The sequence below is a fragment of the Cotesia typhae genome, unplaced genomic scaffold (assembly GCF_013202065.1).
Source record: "Cotesia typhae breed Kobodo isofemale line unplaced genomic scaffold, CoteBio_Ctyphae contig_44, whole genome shotgun sequence".
Lineage (NCBI taxonomy): Eukaryota > Metazoa > Arthropoda > Insecta > Hymenoptera > Braconidae > Cotesia > Cotesia typhae.
Window position 1 is genome coordinate 4,159,563 of NW_027423753.1, and position 17,218 is coordinate 4,176,780.

Genomic DNA, 17,218 nt, shown 5'->3' on the forward strand with positions numbered 1-17,218 from the left:
AGAGCTTTCATTTGAGTACCAACATGCATGTTGATATATTTTTCATATATACATATATATAATATATATAAATATATGAAAAAATGATGTGGGTACTCAAATGAAAGGTCTTGATAATTATAACATCGTGATGAGCTTACATGTTTGAAAATGTCAATAGTTTACGAGATACAAGGTCATTTCTTAATTATTGATATTTTTAAAGATGTAAGATCATTTTGATGTTACACTTATCAAGAGCTTTCATTTGAGTACCCACACGCATTTTGATATTTTTCATATATACATATATATAATATATATAAATATATGAAAAAATGATGTGGGTACTTAAATGAAAGGTCTTGATAATTATAACATCGTGATGAGCTTACATGTTTGAAAATGTCAATAGTTCACGAGATATAAGGTCATTTCTTAATTATGTATCTAGAGATAGAGCATTTTCAAATTCACCCTAAATACTTATCATTATAAATTGACTATCGATGAGAATGATATGAAACCTTAAAAAGGCACAATTCCAGGACAAGACTTTTCCAACGATACCAAATTTAACCACAAAAACCCATTTTATCATATAAATACACTGGTCACAAAATTTTGCTTATTCTCTTAATAATATAGTTTGTCATTTTTTTATTTTTATTGTTTCATTAAAATTTTCAATTTTAAAAACTAATGTAGCTGAAAATAACGTATTCATACGTTTTTGCACTTTGAAAGTAACTAAGCACACAGATACATTTAAATGAATGCAAATTATTTTCCGACACGTTGATAACTAGTTACCAAGTAAAAGTCGGTTTATTATTTCCTTTGAAACTAGATCCATTTTCGTTTTATGGACCGGTCAAAACCCTTTTATACCAGTCTTTTGTTAAAGCCAACTACTATGCCGGATTATTTACTTGTTTAATTGTTTAGATCCGTTTCACCGGTTATTTCCTTAAAGCTTTGATCAGACTATTTCTGTCAGACGTTCAATAAGAAAAAAAAAAAAAATAAACGAAAAGAACCTATAGAAATAAAAGTCAGCTATTGAAGTATAAAATATTATCATCAATTCATTTCCCGAGATAATTGAGGAAAATTATTATTTATAAACTTTTAATACACTTAATTGAATTTTCATTATAATAACTCATCCAATAAATTAAACTAATAATAAACATTCTATTATTAATAATTTAAACTCTGCAAATTAATAGCAACTTTTTTCAGTTCTTTAAACTTGTATAATAAATCAATAACTTAAAAGTTTTCGAAGGATCAATTATTTTTAAATTATCAGTTATTTAAGGCTTATAATTTTTATTTATAACAATATAATTGGCATAATTACACTCTTAAAGTTTTATCGATAAATTCAATTAATTTTTTTTTTAAGACTTAAATAATTTTCAATTTCCTTGGTGTATCACTTTTAATAACTTGCCGCTGAACTTTAAAATTCTAACTTATTGTAGAACAAAACTTTGTTAATTGGAAAGTACGATAGTTGTTATAACTACAAACTAAATTTTTCTTTCACACACACCTTACCGACTAAACTGTGCAGTTAAGTTGAATCTAAACTTATGTCTACGTATACAATTTATACAATATACTTAACTTTTGTTTTTGAATTTTTTGAAAATGTTAATCAAATATGTACATGCATTAAGCACTTAAGTTATTCAGATTGAATATTCATATTTGACTACATTTTTTCTCGATTTTCCGGTTAAATATTTATCGAAAAATTCCGATAAAAAAATTTGACGCTTCAACGCCAACAGTATATTTTTAGACCATCTGTTGCAATATGGAACTACAATAGAGCCATTCCACGTCAAATCAGACAGTTCTGAAACTTTGATTCCTTGATTGTTTAGAAGTTTCTCTATCTTTGTCTACTTTTCAATACGTATCACTTTTATCTGCTCAGTTTCGATGTATTGATTTCTTCTTCCAATAGTCAGAAGTCATAAAACTTTTGTAGCATTCGGAAGTGCTGTCATGAAATATGATAACAGTAAAAGGTTACATTGTTCGAATTTAATGCAGTTATTTGCTATTTGTCAGTTCATTTTTACACTTTAAGACATCAACAAAAAATTCAGTCTTTTGATTTACAATTTAAATAGTAATAGTACACTTTTTACGTCACTGAATGCACTGAAAGAAAGAAAAAATTTCTTTTGAAAAAATAAGCAATATTGCAATAAAAAATTAATTTGTTGAAGATTTTATTTCTTGTCTTGAGAAATCAAAATTTTTCTTACAATAACTTTCTTTTTTAAAAAAAAAATTTCTAGATTTGAAAAAAAAAAAAATTGGTTAAAAATTCGCAAGTTGCACGGAAAAAAATAAACTGTAAAATTCACTCCGGTTAATTTTTATAATTTCAAACAGTAAAGCGGATATTGGGGTGGCAAAAATATAAATATTACAGAACTTAATGTGGAAAGTGTAAAAGCCACAATTTATAATTTAATATTAGTAGCTGTCACTATAGTACACAGTAAAAAATTTTGTGTCAATTCGTCAAAAAAATTTTCTATTAAAAATTTTTATGTTAAATATTTAACACAAAATTTTTTAACGCAATGACGTAAAATTTTTTACTGTGTAAATAACAACTCTCTCATCTTAAAAATTACAGTTTCAAACAGTAACAATTGCCGTTTTAATATACAGTCCATATTATGAGGAGAAGGGGAACTCAGATAGATAAATATGTTATTTATTTGACCATGAGATTATAATCCCTTGTGGCTATACATAAGAATAAATGTATTAAGGAGAAAGAAGTCTCACTCTCGGAGAAATAAACATTTGAAACAGTAAAAATTCTACTCTTAAAATATATATATTTTACCAATTCAAGCAAGTCAATAATTATAGTTTCAATTTTAACATTACGTTTAAAACTTTCCACTTTACTTTGTAAATATTGACGTTGCTTGTAACAGAAATTTAGTAACTGTATTTTATACTCTTTACATATCTCGCGATCATTTTTTAGGTATGAAATGATAAATATCAAAGTCAAAGTTTTTAATTATTATACTTTAACATTTTAGGCATTCACGTAGCGAATATTACTGTTTGAAATAGTATTTTCTCTCATGTAAAGAATAAATTGTAGCGTTTAAATGATAAATATTTTAAAGTGATTATTAAAATCACAATTTTACTGTTTGAAATAGTAATTTTTAGCAGTTGATCATTACTTATTGTATAAATCGACTATTATTTATTACAGTTAACTTTTTTCCGTGCAAATGAACGTCTTGTCACAATAACTTTTTTCAAAAAAATTTTTTTATCTCAGTTCGCATCTTAAAATACCTTTTACCTTAAAAAATATTAAAATTAATTTTCAAAAATTTATCACTAGTCAACAGTAAATTTTTATTAAAAAATCATTATATATTTGTAAACAATTACTTTGCATTCATCAAAATAAACTTTTGAAAACTAATTAAATAAATAGTTAAATTAGATTGTTGACAGTGAAATAAATGAATACAGTTTGTATTAAGAAAACTGTAACTATACAAAGTAACGATTTCTCACCTGTTCCACAACTTCAGACTAACTGTCCTCGGTAATTCTGGAATCTAATTAGTGCAAAACTCGGGTATTCCCTTTACTTTTTATTTCATTATTCAAACTCTATTCCTATTAGTTTTCTCGCTTTTATTGATACACTAATTAACCATCTCTCGGGAACTCCTATTTGATATTTGATAGGATTACCCAGAGGACAATGCGAGGAGTAATTAATCTGCGTCCATATTCAACAGCGTGCTCGTCGAAAGTGGGTTATCACTAAAAACAAAAAATATTAGTTTTAAAAAAAAAAAAAAAGTATAAAATACGAGATTGACTTAACTGAAAACTGAAATTGTGAGTTTTAAAGAAGAAAAATATGTTAGCTTATGTTTACCCTAGGGTACTGAATAGAAAGAGAGATGTTGGACTTATTTTATCCCTGCAAACGACCCTTTTCAATTTTCTATGGATATATATTTTTTTACGAGATAAAAGACAGTATATGTGAATCAATATAAACGTGTGAGTGTATTTATATTTTTATATCTGTGTAACCGAATGAAAATTGATTTTTTTCAGATTCTGTATTGTTCGACAGCGGGTGTAAGAGTGCCATCAACTAAGGAAAATTTATTAAAAATTAAGACCGAGATATATTGATGTTTACTTCAAGTGGCAATCAATTAAAACGGAAGTAGAGATAATAATTATTGAAAAATAAATGAAATAAAATTTGATGAAGAAAAAAGAAGGGCAGATAATTAATAATTATTATTAATAATCATAATAATTGGAATAAGATTGATGACCGTAAGATATTGAATGGATTTTTACCATGTTCAAGTTCAAAAATACTCAGCCCAATATCGTTGAAAGCAATCCAATATGGGAAGAATTTGTGGCACGAAAACAAACACCGGCGGCTACTGCCGGCCCGGAACATGTTTGGAGGATCTTTGACGCCTACAAAAAAAGCGATGGACAAGTATTTATACTTTTATTCCTCTTTGCTTTGATATCTTTCTTTAGTATCCTCAAGAATTTTTATTGATATTAAAACTTTTAATTATTATTGTAAAGAAAATATTGCTGATGTACTGTTTGTTTAATACTTAGGACGCTTCTGTGTTTGTCTTCGAAAAAAGGTCTGTTGAAAAATTTCACAAGCCCAAGCACAAGGAGACAGTTACTGAAATTTTGCGAAGGTGTGCAAGAAATTTGGAGGATTATCGACATCCTAAATTGCTTCAAGTAATTTTTTTTTGTATTTGTAGTTTTGCTCTGTGAAAATTGTGGAGTAAAAATTTTAGAAAAGTTAAAGTTTATTATTTTAAACGCCTTAATTTTGAGTCTGCTTTATTTTGCTTTATTAAATAATTACTTTTGTTGAATTGCACTGGACTTTTTTAACTATTGACGTTTTTAAAGATATAAGCTAATCCCGATGTTACACTCATCAAGAGCTTTCATTTGAGTACCCACGTGCATTTTTATATATTTTTAATATATACATATATATAATACATATAAATATACGAAAAATTGATGTGGGTACTCAAATGAAAGGTCTTGATGAGCGTAACATCGGGATGAGCTTAAATCTTAAAAAATGTCAATAGATCGCAAGATACAAGGTTATTTCTTAATTGTGTACCTGGAATAGAGCATTTTCGAATGCAGTCAAGAATTTTTCAACGATACTAAATTTAAACATAAAAACCCTTTTTTATTCTCGCTCTATATAAAGGACCCTTATCAATTTACGATAAAATTACTTGTTCGAAAGTTATTCGTAATCAAAATTTCGACACAGTTGAGTTCGATATTTTTTTTTATTTTTTTATTTTTGCTACAAAACTTTTCGTCACTATTTCTAAAGTTTTGTTTAATTGAAAACTATTTAAATGTTACAAATATCGTTTTTTTTTTTTTCCGTACTTCAATTATTATATTCAGTTCAGCAGATTAATAGTGCATGCGCATTTTAACTATCAACAATAGAAGCACCGGTATGTCAATAATTAGATAAGCCGGTTTTGTTGACATGTCAATAATTGATAAATTTGAGTGATTGACTTTACACTAAGACTTTATTGTTTTATTGAATAAATTTACGTTTGACAAGTAAGATTGATTGATGAATATAAAATTAAGCATTTTCAGAAAAAACTTTTAACAATTTAAATGTTATTAATTGTGGAAAAATTGAAATTGTTGATGAGATTAAATCTCAATGTTTTGATATTTTAACAAACATAAAATTGTGATTAATGACTAAATCGGAATATCTATATGAAATGATCAAGTAGATTTAACTCTGCACGTTTGACAGTGTACATCGGGATGATTTTAATGGAAATAATACAAGTTCTAATAGAATATTATTAATCAATTATGAAGGTAATTCATCCAGTAAAAGAGTGTGCGGAAACGCTGGCATTTGCAACAGAACCTGTCCTCGGAAGTTTAGCAAATGTATTGGCCTACAGGGAACAAGCTGCAACAGCAATTCCAACCGCCGCTAATCCAAACTCAAATTATGCGGCCGGCCAACAGAATCCTCATCAGCAGCCACCAGGACATCGGCCAATTCTAATTAAGGAATATGACATGGTTCCAATGGAGATAAAGTATGGGTTGTTACAGGTTGTACATTTTATTAAATTTTATTTTTAACATATTTTTACCCTAAACTTTCGTTTTTATCCTTAAAAATTCATGATTAAAAAATACTGGAGCATTAAATAGCAAAATAATGATATGAAATAAAAATTATGTAATTTTTTTCAATACACTCATAATAACAATTTCATTTTTTATCAAAAAAAAAATTATATCTTTTTTATTTCAATTCCAAGAGAATTTTCTCTGGATTTGAAAATTTAATTAAATACATTTAAGCTTTTTTCTAAAATAATTATTTTTAGATTTTTTTGAAATAAAATTTTTTTGAGTGTCTAAAAGTATGAAGAAATTACTGTACAAAAAAAAAAAAAGAAAATTATGATATTCTTCATTACAAAAATTTTGTGAAAAGAACTTTTCTAAACATTTAAAATCCTCATCATCATCATCATCATGAAACACAATATTTATTTAGACTCTGTGGACTCTTTTTGATTTGAAGCAATTTGCAAACATTAAAGCAACATAATAGCCGAATGTGATGACTTGTGAATTATTTTCCATCTACTTTTGTACATTTTTTATAATAGTACATTTTACTCCGATTCTATTAGTGTTCACTCTTTTCATCTATTTATTTGTCATCAACAATATTCACTTGACACGTCTATTGTAGATCACCGAGGCGCTTTCTTTTCTTCACTGCAGCTGCAAGGTTATACATAAAAATGTCTGTCCCAGTAGCATTATCATAACGAAAAAAGGAACATGGAAGTTATTTGGTCTCGAATTTATTGGTAAAATTTATATTTTATATCATTTTTATATAAAATATAACATATTTCCATAAAATCTTTTATTTTTTTATTTTTTCATCTTATTGGGAAAAAAATTTATTTTATCTATATATTTACATTTTATTTTACTACTTTAATCCATCAGTACTCACGTTACTAGATTTTCTTTTTCGCAAAAATTTATAGGACGTCGCTGTGGTGCAAGCGAAAAACTAAAAAACACGCGAATGCTGAAGGGTTAATTTTTATATTTCTTCTTTCATATCTACCTTTTTATTAAGGGATATCATTTTATCCATCAATTAACACTTATAGAACGGACTAATGACAATGGCCTAGATCCAATACCGTGTCACCCATGGACCAATAAATTATCGAAAATAATTCAACCAAACCTTGATTATATTGCACCGGAAATACAATTAACAAAATTATGCAGTATTCGTAGCGACATGTTTAGTCTTGGAATGGTTATTGCTACCATTTACAATGACGGCAGATCACTCATACAAGCTAATCATAGTAATTCTGATTACATTAAACAATTGGATAATGTAAGTCAACATTTATTTATTTATTAATACTTAATTTTATTTTGAACGACATAATTAATCATAAATATTTCATTTGTTAAATCGATTGTTGTTTTCTTAATTTTTTCTACCCTTCATACGGAAAGAAAAAGATGACACTGGATATCATCCCAGATTATGCTGAGTAAAAAAAAATTTCAGATAGTAGCAAGTATAATCCAGATTACAATGAGTATAATCCAGATAGTAGCTAGTATAATCCAGATTACAATGGGTATAATCCAGATATCACCCAGTACAATCCAGATTATACTAGCTACTATCTGAAATTTTTTTTTACCACAGATATCACTGAGTATAATCTGGCATGATATCCAGTGTCATCTTATTCTTTCCGTGCACTGAGAGAAAAATTTTATTTCTTAGCTGAAAAATTGAAAATTTTTCTTACAGTAGCTTTTTTTTTTTTAAAAAAATTTTCGAGGTTTGAGAAAAAAAATTTTGGATGAAAATTTTTAAGTTGTTTATCTAAAATTGTTTTTTTCCAAATCAAAAAAACTTTTTTTCAACAAATTATTCAGTACTTTCAACAAATTAATTTCTTATTATAAAATTGCTAATTTTTTTCAAAAGATATTTTTTCTTTCAGTATTATAATTAATTAAATTTATAAACATGACGTTGCTTATCACAACTTTGTATTGTTTTTAATTTTTAAAATACTTAAAATTTTTGTTTAAATTAATAACAAAAGAAATTTTTTTTCAATAATAAAAATGAATAGAACAAAAAAACAATTAATCATTTTAATATACTAAAAAAATATAAATATTGATAAATATTTTAGTAAAATGAAAATACTGGACATTTAAATTTGTGTCAAGGTTAGCATGACCTGAAGCATTAATTATATCCACTGAAGGTTAATTTTAAAATCAAGCAAACACTTGATACATGTAAACAATTTATTTGAAAAATAATTATTTATATAAAAATAATTCTTTCTGTTATTGTTTTACAATCGATTATTGAACAGAAAAAAAAAACGTTTCACTTTCGTACACTTTATACACGATAATATTCTAAATAATTTCCAGCTGAATGAAAATGTAGAAAACCTACTTTCAAGAGTACCTATTGCTCTCCACGAAGCAGTTTCTAGATTACTTCATAAAGATCCCGAGGCAAGACCCATAGCGAAGCATCTTTCGCTCATCAAGTACTTTAGGTAAATACAATTTATAAAATAACGACATTTGAATTTAACATTAAAACATTAAATATACACTTAAAATTTATAAAATAAATCGTGCTATATTTTGATACTGTTATTTCCAGCGATCCTTCAGTGCACGCGCTTCAATTTCTCGATGTAATAAACATGAAAGAACCAAATCAGAAGGCACATTTCTATAGAAATACGCTCAAAGAGGTGCTTCCTTTTATACCTCTGGTAAGAAATTGAAATTTTCCCCTTAAATATTCACTACAGTACTTGTAAAAATTATTAATCTTTTTGCTGTCAATGTCTAATCTTAAATTTCAATAAAATTAAATTGTAGAAATTGTGGTACCAACATATCTGGCCTTATCTCCAAGCAGAATCAAAATCCCAAGAAGTATTTGCGTCAGTACTGCAACCAATGTTATTCATAATTCAACAAAGTAGCACTGAGGATTATGAAAAAATAATCTTATCCTCATTCCGTGAACTATTTTCGAGTCCAAGGTCCGTTCAGGGGACAGTCGTGCTGCTAGAAAACCTCCATGTTGTCTTTGAGAAAACTCCGAGTGAAATAATTAATGGAGAGATGCTTCCAGTACTTTATTCATCATTTGAGAGTCCAAATATTCAAGTTCAAGTAAGCTAAAACTTATTAAAATTATCTTCAACAATTATTGCTAAATGGCGGGCTTAATTTTGTCCATTAGGCAGCGGCATTTGTCGCAGTATCAAAAGTGTGTGATTATATTGATGAAAATTCGCTAAAAAATATCGTGTTACCGAAGTTAATGCAGGCATTTGAGGGTAGCACAACAGACTCTCGAGTCTTAATGAACTGTCTCTCTAGAATTCTTGAACAATTGGATACTCAGCAAATAACCGACGAGGTATTTCCTTTGTTGTGGGAGATAAAACTACAAGAGCCAGATGCCGTTTTGCGGGTAGTAAGTAAGTATGGCTCAATTGCAAACTTTATTCTTCAAGCGAATCTTACAATCCTCTAATGGATTAAACTTGGCCTGTATTTTTCATTCTCTGGTAGGCGGGAGTTTAATTCATAATTTTTTCCATCGAGTAAATTTATTTAAATTTCATTCATCTAAATATTTTTATATAATGTAATTTAGTCCTCAATAAAGTATTTATTCATTTATCTTCATCCCTGCGCATGCAAATATTTAATTCCTGTCATTTTTCGTCAACTAAGTGGCCAATAATTTTTTTTTCTTTTAATAATTTTATATTAGAACTCTCTTTCGAATTATTAAAAATCTTTTAGAAATATTTTTTTAACTTCCCGCTAAGAAAATTGAAAATTTTCAAAAGTTGGGAAGTTATTGGTTTTATCCCGTTTTTCTAAAGTCGAGTTTTCAACTGATTTTGACGTTTTGAGGTCCTAGGAAGCTTCCCCGAATGTTTTCGCAATGATGTCCGAATGTGTGTGTGTGTGTGTGTGTGTGTGTGTGTGTGTGTGTGTGTGTGTGTGTGTGTGTGTGTGTGTGTGTGTGTGTGTGTGTGTGTGTGTGTGTGTGTGGCCGAATGTAAACCTCTCATAACTTTTGAACGGCTCGACCAATTTCATCGCGGTTGACGCCATTCGAGAGGGCTTGACCAAACTTAGATTTTCAATAAAATTTGGACCGATTCAAACCGGTAGTTTTTGAGAAATCTCGAAAAAACTACAAAAAAAATTATTTTTAACGAGGTTTTTTTGAAATAACTTTTGAACGGCTCTGCCGATCGATTCCAAAAATTAATCAGCTCTTAACAATAAGAAACCTCGTCAATTGCTGCCAGCTCGGTCAAAATCGTGGGAATCGGTTCATTCATTAAAAAGTTATTGCGGTTTGAAAATTCAAAAAATAGTGTTTTATTGAACTTCTATCAAACTATTGAGCTCGAAGAGCTCAAAAACGTAATGAGTGCAATTTTGAGCGCTTAAGTATGGAATTAGCGGGAAGTTGCAGGGATGGCCTTTAGGGTCAACCGTTTTCCTAATTTTTTTAAGTTGAAAAATAAGAAAACTTTAAAAACATTTATAGAAAAGTTTAGAAATAAGTTTTTTCAACTTGAAAACTTAAAATTTCATCTCAATTCAAAAGTATATTTCTTCATTAGATTTTTTTTTTTTTTTAATTCGAAACTAATTCAACATTTAGTTCTTGACAATTTAGTAAATACTTTTGCAAATAAAATATTTATAAACAACATCATTCACGAGAAATAAAATAAAACAAATATTAAAGCCATAAAAACTTATAAACTAATAAATATATTTTTCTTCAAGACATTTATAGGCTTCTGTTGAGCAACAAAAAATACGGACTCTCGATAAACTTATTAGCAACCAGAGTAATGCCCATTCTTCTCCCAGTCACCGTTAATTCGTCCCTCAATATAGATCAATTCACGGTGCTAATGGAGATCCTGCAGGACATGCTAACGCGTATCGAGAGGAACCAAGCAAGCAAATTAAAATTGTCGATGTCAAGCCCAGAGCGTCATCGACCACTGAGACACCAATTTAGCACCGAAAATATGCACGTTCCACCATTTAACATTCCTGGATTGCGCATTGAGCAAAGAAAGACGTCGTCTGCTGAAGACATGGTTCGTAAAACTTCTATTGGTTCGATGTCGATGACTGCTTCTGCTGAAAACATGACAAGGAAAAATTCAATGTCTGGTAGTATATAACTTTAATCAATAATCAACACATTAAATTTGGATTTATACGGCTAAATCACGCAATAAAATATACACTTACCTTGAATAATGAATCAATAGGTTTACTGGGTGGTTGGTGGTTTGGTTCGTCATCATCAGCAAACGAAGGTGGTTTCCTACGGGTCGCCAGTGCCTTCCCAAGTCGTCGACTATCAGATAATACTCTTATGACACCCAAGATACGTATTGCGCCATCATGCTCAAGCTCACCTGGAGGTACTCCTGGTGGCGGGTTACCTATTAGACGTCATTCCAGCACGGGACCACAAGAACGTCGTGGCTCCAATGTCAACCTATCACCTCCAACGGTAATTATTGTTATTGTACTACACGATATATACGTCAGATGTTAGATTATAATTAATAGATTCCCCAATCTAAATAGCAGCTTGAAATTAGAAACTTTTTGTTGACTTAAATCTTGTGTATAATACAATACAATAACTTGTATAAAGTCTCATAAATTAAAACACAGATTGCTTTTTAATTATATGTCTTTTACTGTTGCTAATATCTTGGCTAAATAAATTTTTAATGGAACCTTCAAAAAGTTTGTAAAATCCAAAAGTATACGCCTCATAATCTCATTTTCCAGAATAAAATTTATTAAAATAAAATACACATACTTTTAAATCTTTTGTGCCATTGTCTACCCAGAAAAGAAAAGGTACTGCGCATGTATTTTAAACGAACCTTATTTACATAGATCACTACTTATAATTTAGATGAAAAATATGAAAATATATGTTGTTGCACAAACTATTCGTAACGTGATTGGTTAAATAAATATATATTAAGCATGAAAATATATCTAATTCGTGACTACATGCACGCGCGCGCTTGCACGCGTACTTAACTCTAGTATAGATATACAAACGATTAGAGGATTTTTAGTTTATTGCTAATTATAAATAAACGACATTGAATTAGACGGTGATCTTCAAAAAGAATTAGTTTTAAATCATACTGAAGCGTATAAAAAATAAATGGACTTGATCAGTTGAGTTTTTCGGCGGTTATCGTGACCACACCAGTTTTCATACATATATTTGACAGCCGAACGTCCACGGAATGATTTTTTTTATTTATTTAAAAAGCAAAATGTCTTTTAAAAATGTAAAAAGTGTTTTTACATTATATTTATATGCAAATATTGTTCTACAAGTGCGATAGAAAATAAATAGAGACAATTTTAGTTCAAGAAATCGATTTTTGTAAGGCAAGTGTAGAGCATAACCTCATCCGCTTCGTTTATGAGGGGTGCAATTTAGGATATTTTTAAGATATTAAAAGTAATGGAACATTAGATATTTTTTCTGTAAGGTAGTTGTCATGGTACAATATTGTCAAAAAATTAAAGATTTTACGCGCCGTAAAATTATATGAGCTTGTAGTTAAGTAATCCATAATTTTTACGTGACTATACCAGTGGAGACACAACCCATACAATTGTTTCTGTCCGACTCCATAGATATATACTTTTTCATGAATTGTTGAACTTTAATCCGATTTTTTTACAAATAATTAGACAGTCAAAATTAAAAAAAATTTTTTTTAAACTCACAATAAATACATTAAAAGACTATCAGTTTTTTGAAAGTTTCTGACAGTTAGTTTTTTTTTTTTTTTTTTTTTTTTTTTTTATAACTAAGAAACGTACAGAACTTCAAAGAGCGACTCGAAAAAGAATCTATGGAAGGATTATTTTAATGATACTGCAAAAAATTCTAAAACAAATTAACAATAAAGCAAAATTATACATTTATGAAAACAAAAATACTACTTGATTTAAGAAAAATATTTTTTTTGAAAATTTCATTCTTGTTTCGGGATATTCAATTGTCTTTCGTAAAAAAAACTTCACAAATAGAATCAAGAAAATAAAAAGAAAAATTTATTTCTTCAAGAATTTTATGATTTTCTCGTGGATTATTTTGATTTCTATTGTGCTTTATATCATCCAAAATACGTCTGAAATATATTTTAGAATGAATTCAATTTATTTTTAACAAAAAACTTATTTTTGATTCAACAATATAAAACTTCAAAATTATTTAGTTTTCTTAAAAAAAAAAAAAAACTTGTTTTAAAATTAAAAAATTTGATTGTATTTTTTCAAAATAATTTTTTGTATAAAAAAATTTTCATTTGAATCAAATAGTTTATTTATATCGTGTTGATTCTCGGATTTTTGACGCTTCACCACTCTAATAACCGAGACAAAGGAAGGACTAATTACAAAGGATTATTATTATTATTTAATTTAGGGCGGAATGCCGGCAACAAGTAACAGTGTACCATACCTTCTGAGCTCGAGTATGACAAGCATTCGTAATTCCCGTCGACCATCAGTGTCATCAACAACATCCCAACAAGGCTCGGGTCTGCTGCAGCAATTTGGCACCGGCATGGTAAGACAACTACCCCCCATCTGCCTGAACCTGAATGGGCTACCAACACCACCATCACCACAACTACCACATCTACCAATACCACCACTCTCTCCATCAATCCAGCCATTGGGACAGCCTTCCCACTGACCCTTGGTTAAGATGTAAGAATCTTCTGTTTCGTCTCTCAGACAAAACTCCTAACCACTGTCTAATTATATTTTTATAATTTTATTATTTTATCTATTTTAATTTTATTTATTATTTGTCATATTTTAATTTTTTGAACCTCTAAATTGATGTGATTGATGCGATCGTTGAAATTGGCATACTTTATGATTGTATGTGTTATTATTGATGAAATTAGCATTTTATTTAATTGGCTTTGTTGTTACGGGATATTATCATTTCAAAATTTCGTCTGTTATTCTTTGGTTGCAGTGCCAATTGTTCTCTGGTCGGTCTTAAACAAGTGGCTCTGTGGATTTTGCGGTGTTGGTTGGTTATCAAGGGTACATATTCATCAATATGTCAGTACACACCAACATGCTATTACAATCATCACAGTAGTAATAGATATTATTATAATAATAATAACATCAACAACATTATTAATCATCTTAATATCAAGAATAAATACGCGAAACACTGGCATTTCCGCATTGATACGTTGCAGAATCAACGGGGTAATTGGGATCATTATTATCCGGCGGATGATGACATTACGCCATCAACGAACCAAGTAGCTATTGTTGTGACTATTGATGGATCTTCCGGATCATCATCCACTGAACAAATACGCCCGCAATAATAATTATTATTATCATTTACACTTAATACTTTATACTACTTTCAGTATTGTATATACCGACCCATACATATGTATTATATACAGTCAATCATTTTTGATTTTTTTAATTAGTAAGAATATATTTATATTATTATAAATTATTGTTATTGTTATCCGCGTAAGAAAATCCGGTTAAATAAGTTTTCTCATTTTTTCGCACTGGAGAATTTTTAGTTTCGAAGAGATTAATTTAGTACTTCCGGGATTTGTTTCAGGAAAAAATAATACATAGTAAAAAATTTTAGTGTTAAATGTTTAACATAAAAATTTTTATACTTTCTTTCGATTTTTACGACTAATAAAAAATTATTATTTAGTGAATTCAGCAAAATTAGGAAATTGTAAATATCTTTAATGAAAAAAAAAAAAAAAAAAAAAAAAAAAAAAAAAAATCTGAACTTTTTTGAGTAAAAACTCTTCGCATTGAAAGTTATAGATAAATTAAAAAATTATAATTTCATAAATTGGAAAAAAATCAAAAATATTTTAGATTTTGAAAACTCCATCAGCTTTTCATTGATAATTATTAATTACATTTTCAGAAATATTTATAATTGCTCAAAAATAGTTTCTCAAAAAATACAGACAATCCAACATTTTCTTACTTTTTTCAAGTTTAAAAAAAATTTTTTGTTCCAAAAAAAATTCATTCAAATTTTGACTTAAAAAAAATTTTTTTTGAATAATCCAAAAATTTCAAGACAATAACATTTTGATTTTTTCCTAAAATTCAAAATTTTCCATCGTAAAAATTTGAAAAACTTTTTTTCGCCGTTACCTTTATTTCATATCAAAGCGATGATATTATTTATAATTATAAAAAATTAACTTATCGTTTTATATACCCGTATATTAAATTGTGTGAGCAAAAAAATCATACGTGAATGTTTATATATTTAGAAAAAAAAAAACATTTTTCAATAATTGGATTAAAATTTTAATTAAATAATTTATGATATCAATTCTAAATGAATTCCTTAAAATTAGAACTTTAAATAATAGAATTATTTTAAGAAAGGACAATTCTTATGCATAGCACAAGATTTTATTTATAATAAAAATAAAATAATATATAAACGAAATGCAAAGAAAGTATAGTTTGGAAAATGCCGAGGTAATTTACAAAAAATAAAAAAATAAGTAAAAGGCCATAGAAACTCAGTTATTAACTTGAATATACACTTGATAACATATCCTCGGCCTCGTCCAAAGATAATATTTTTTTTCAATAATAGATTTAATAACAATAATAATAACAACAATAACAATAATAATATAATGGAAAAAGATAAGAGATGATTATATGAAATAATAAAATAAGCCGTAGCAATATTATCTAACGATTAAAAAAAATATATATAAATATATATTCTATATAAATTATTTCTTCATTAAAAAGTCTAAGTCTAAAACTTATGACAGTTAATATGGAGTGAATAGAGAGAAAAAAAAATATTAAGTAGAAAAGGCCAGAGCTTTTCTGACTTGTCGTCTAAATGTCAATCGTCAATTTTTGTCTACTTTAATTACCTAATCAAATTGCATTAACAATCACTACTTCTAAGATTAGATTTTATACTAGCGACGATCGTAAATTATACGAGGGACACTTTTTAATCTGGACTGCAATAACTGAAAGTTTTAGTGAATGTTTATGGATTTGCTGCCCTCAAAACTTCGAACAGTTGACTTTGCGATGACCGATCGATTATTTTTTATCTGCAGAAATTCAAAAATTTAAGTAATTAATCAGATGATATTTCAAATTAAAGTTTTAGATTTAAAAAAAATTTTGTTCCAATTAAGCAACAATTTTTTTAATCCTCCACTAAAAACATTTGCATAAAAAAAAGTAGCGCATACTTCAAAACAAAATTTCATTCCTTTCGTAAATTAATTTAAAACAAAACATTCCTACCATGTATGAATCACTAAGTTTTAAATATTTTCACACATAGCAAAAATTTAATTAATTAATTTATTACAAAAGCTTAAATAATAATAGAAAATTAATTAATATTTTTTCATAACAAAAAAATTTTTTTTTTAATAATTTACACAAAAAATCAATAGAAGCATCTTAAATAAATTTTTTAACGAATAAACTCAAATTTTCTTAATTCATTTTATTGCAGAAGTATAAATTTTAAAGAGGTGTGATAGCACCTGTACATCGAACCAATATAAAATAAATTCTCATGATTAGGATTAATTACATATCGATACATACAGTGCTAAGGAATTATTTTAATTAAAAAAATTAAATTACATTGTAAATTTTTAAATATAAAATTATGAAAGTGACGATATTGAAAGTCTGGTCCTCGATTGCGATAAAGCAATTGTAATTTTTTCTACAATTTTTTCCATATGTCTTAACCCGTGTAAAAAAATCGTCTTAAAATTTTCGTTTGTTTGAGATTTTAAACGTGACACAAACCAAGACTTTTTTAAGACGCCAAAAAAATATCTGAGAGCAGATTTTTGAAATTTGGTTCTCGAATTTGTTATGAAAATTAATTTGACGA

The 17,218-nt window shown here is 27.8% G+C and overlaps 1 protein-coding gene across 2 annotated transcripts; it reads left to right on the forward strand.

Moving 5' to 3' along the window:
* Positions 1 to 4,276: 4,276 nt before the first annotated feature.
* On the forward strand, positions 4,277 to 14,791 carry Bma (SCY1-like protein bma). 2 transcript variants are annotated; one of them, XM_074244961.1, is made up of 13 exons: positions 4,277 to 4,528; positions 4,660 to 4,794; positions 5,944 to 6,189; positions 6,845 to 6,965; positions 7,281 to 7,519; positions 8,596 to 8,726; positions 8,837 to 8,951; positions 9,061 to 9,360; positions 9,431 to 9,671; positions 11,011 to 11,356; positions 11,509 to 11,758; positions 13,718 to 13,861; positions 14,517 to 14,791. In XM_074244961.1, the coding sequence occupies exons 1-13, from the start codon at positions 4,379 to 4,381 to the stop codon at positions 14,649 to 14,651; spliced, it is 2,553 nt and encodes an 850-aa protein (XP_074101062.1). In that variant the 5' UTR covers positions 4,277 to 4,378; the 3' UTR covers positions 14,652 to 14,791. The 2 variants fall into 2 exon arrangements, with proteins under 2 accessions (XP_074101062.1, XP_074101063.1); XM_074244962.1 differs by having other exon boundaries at positions 14,282 to 14,626.
* The last annotated feature ends 2,427 nt before the right edge of the window (positions 14,792 to 17,218 follow it).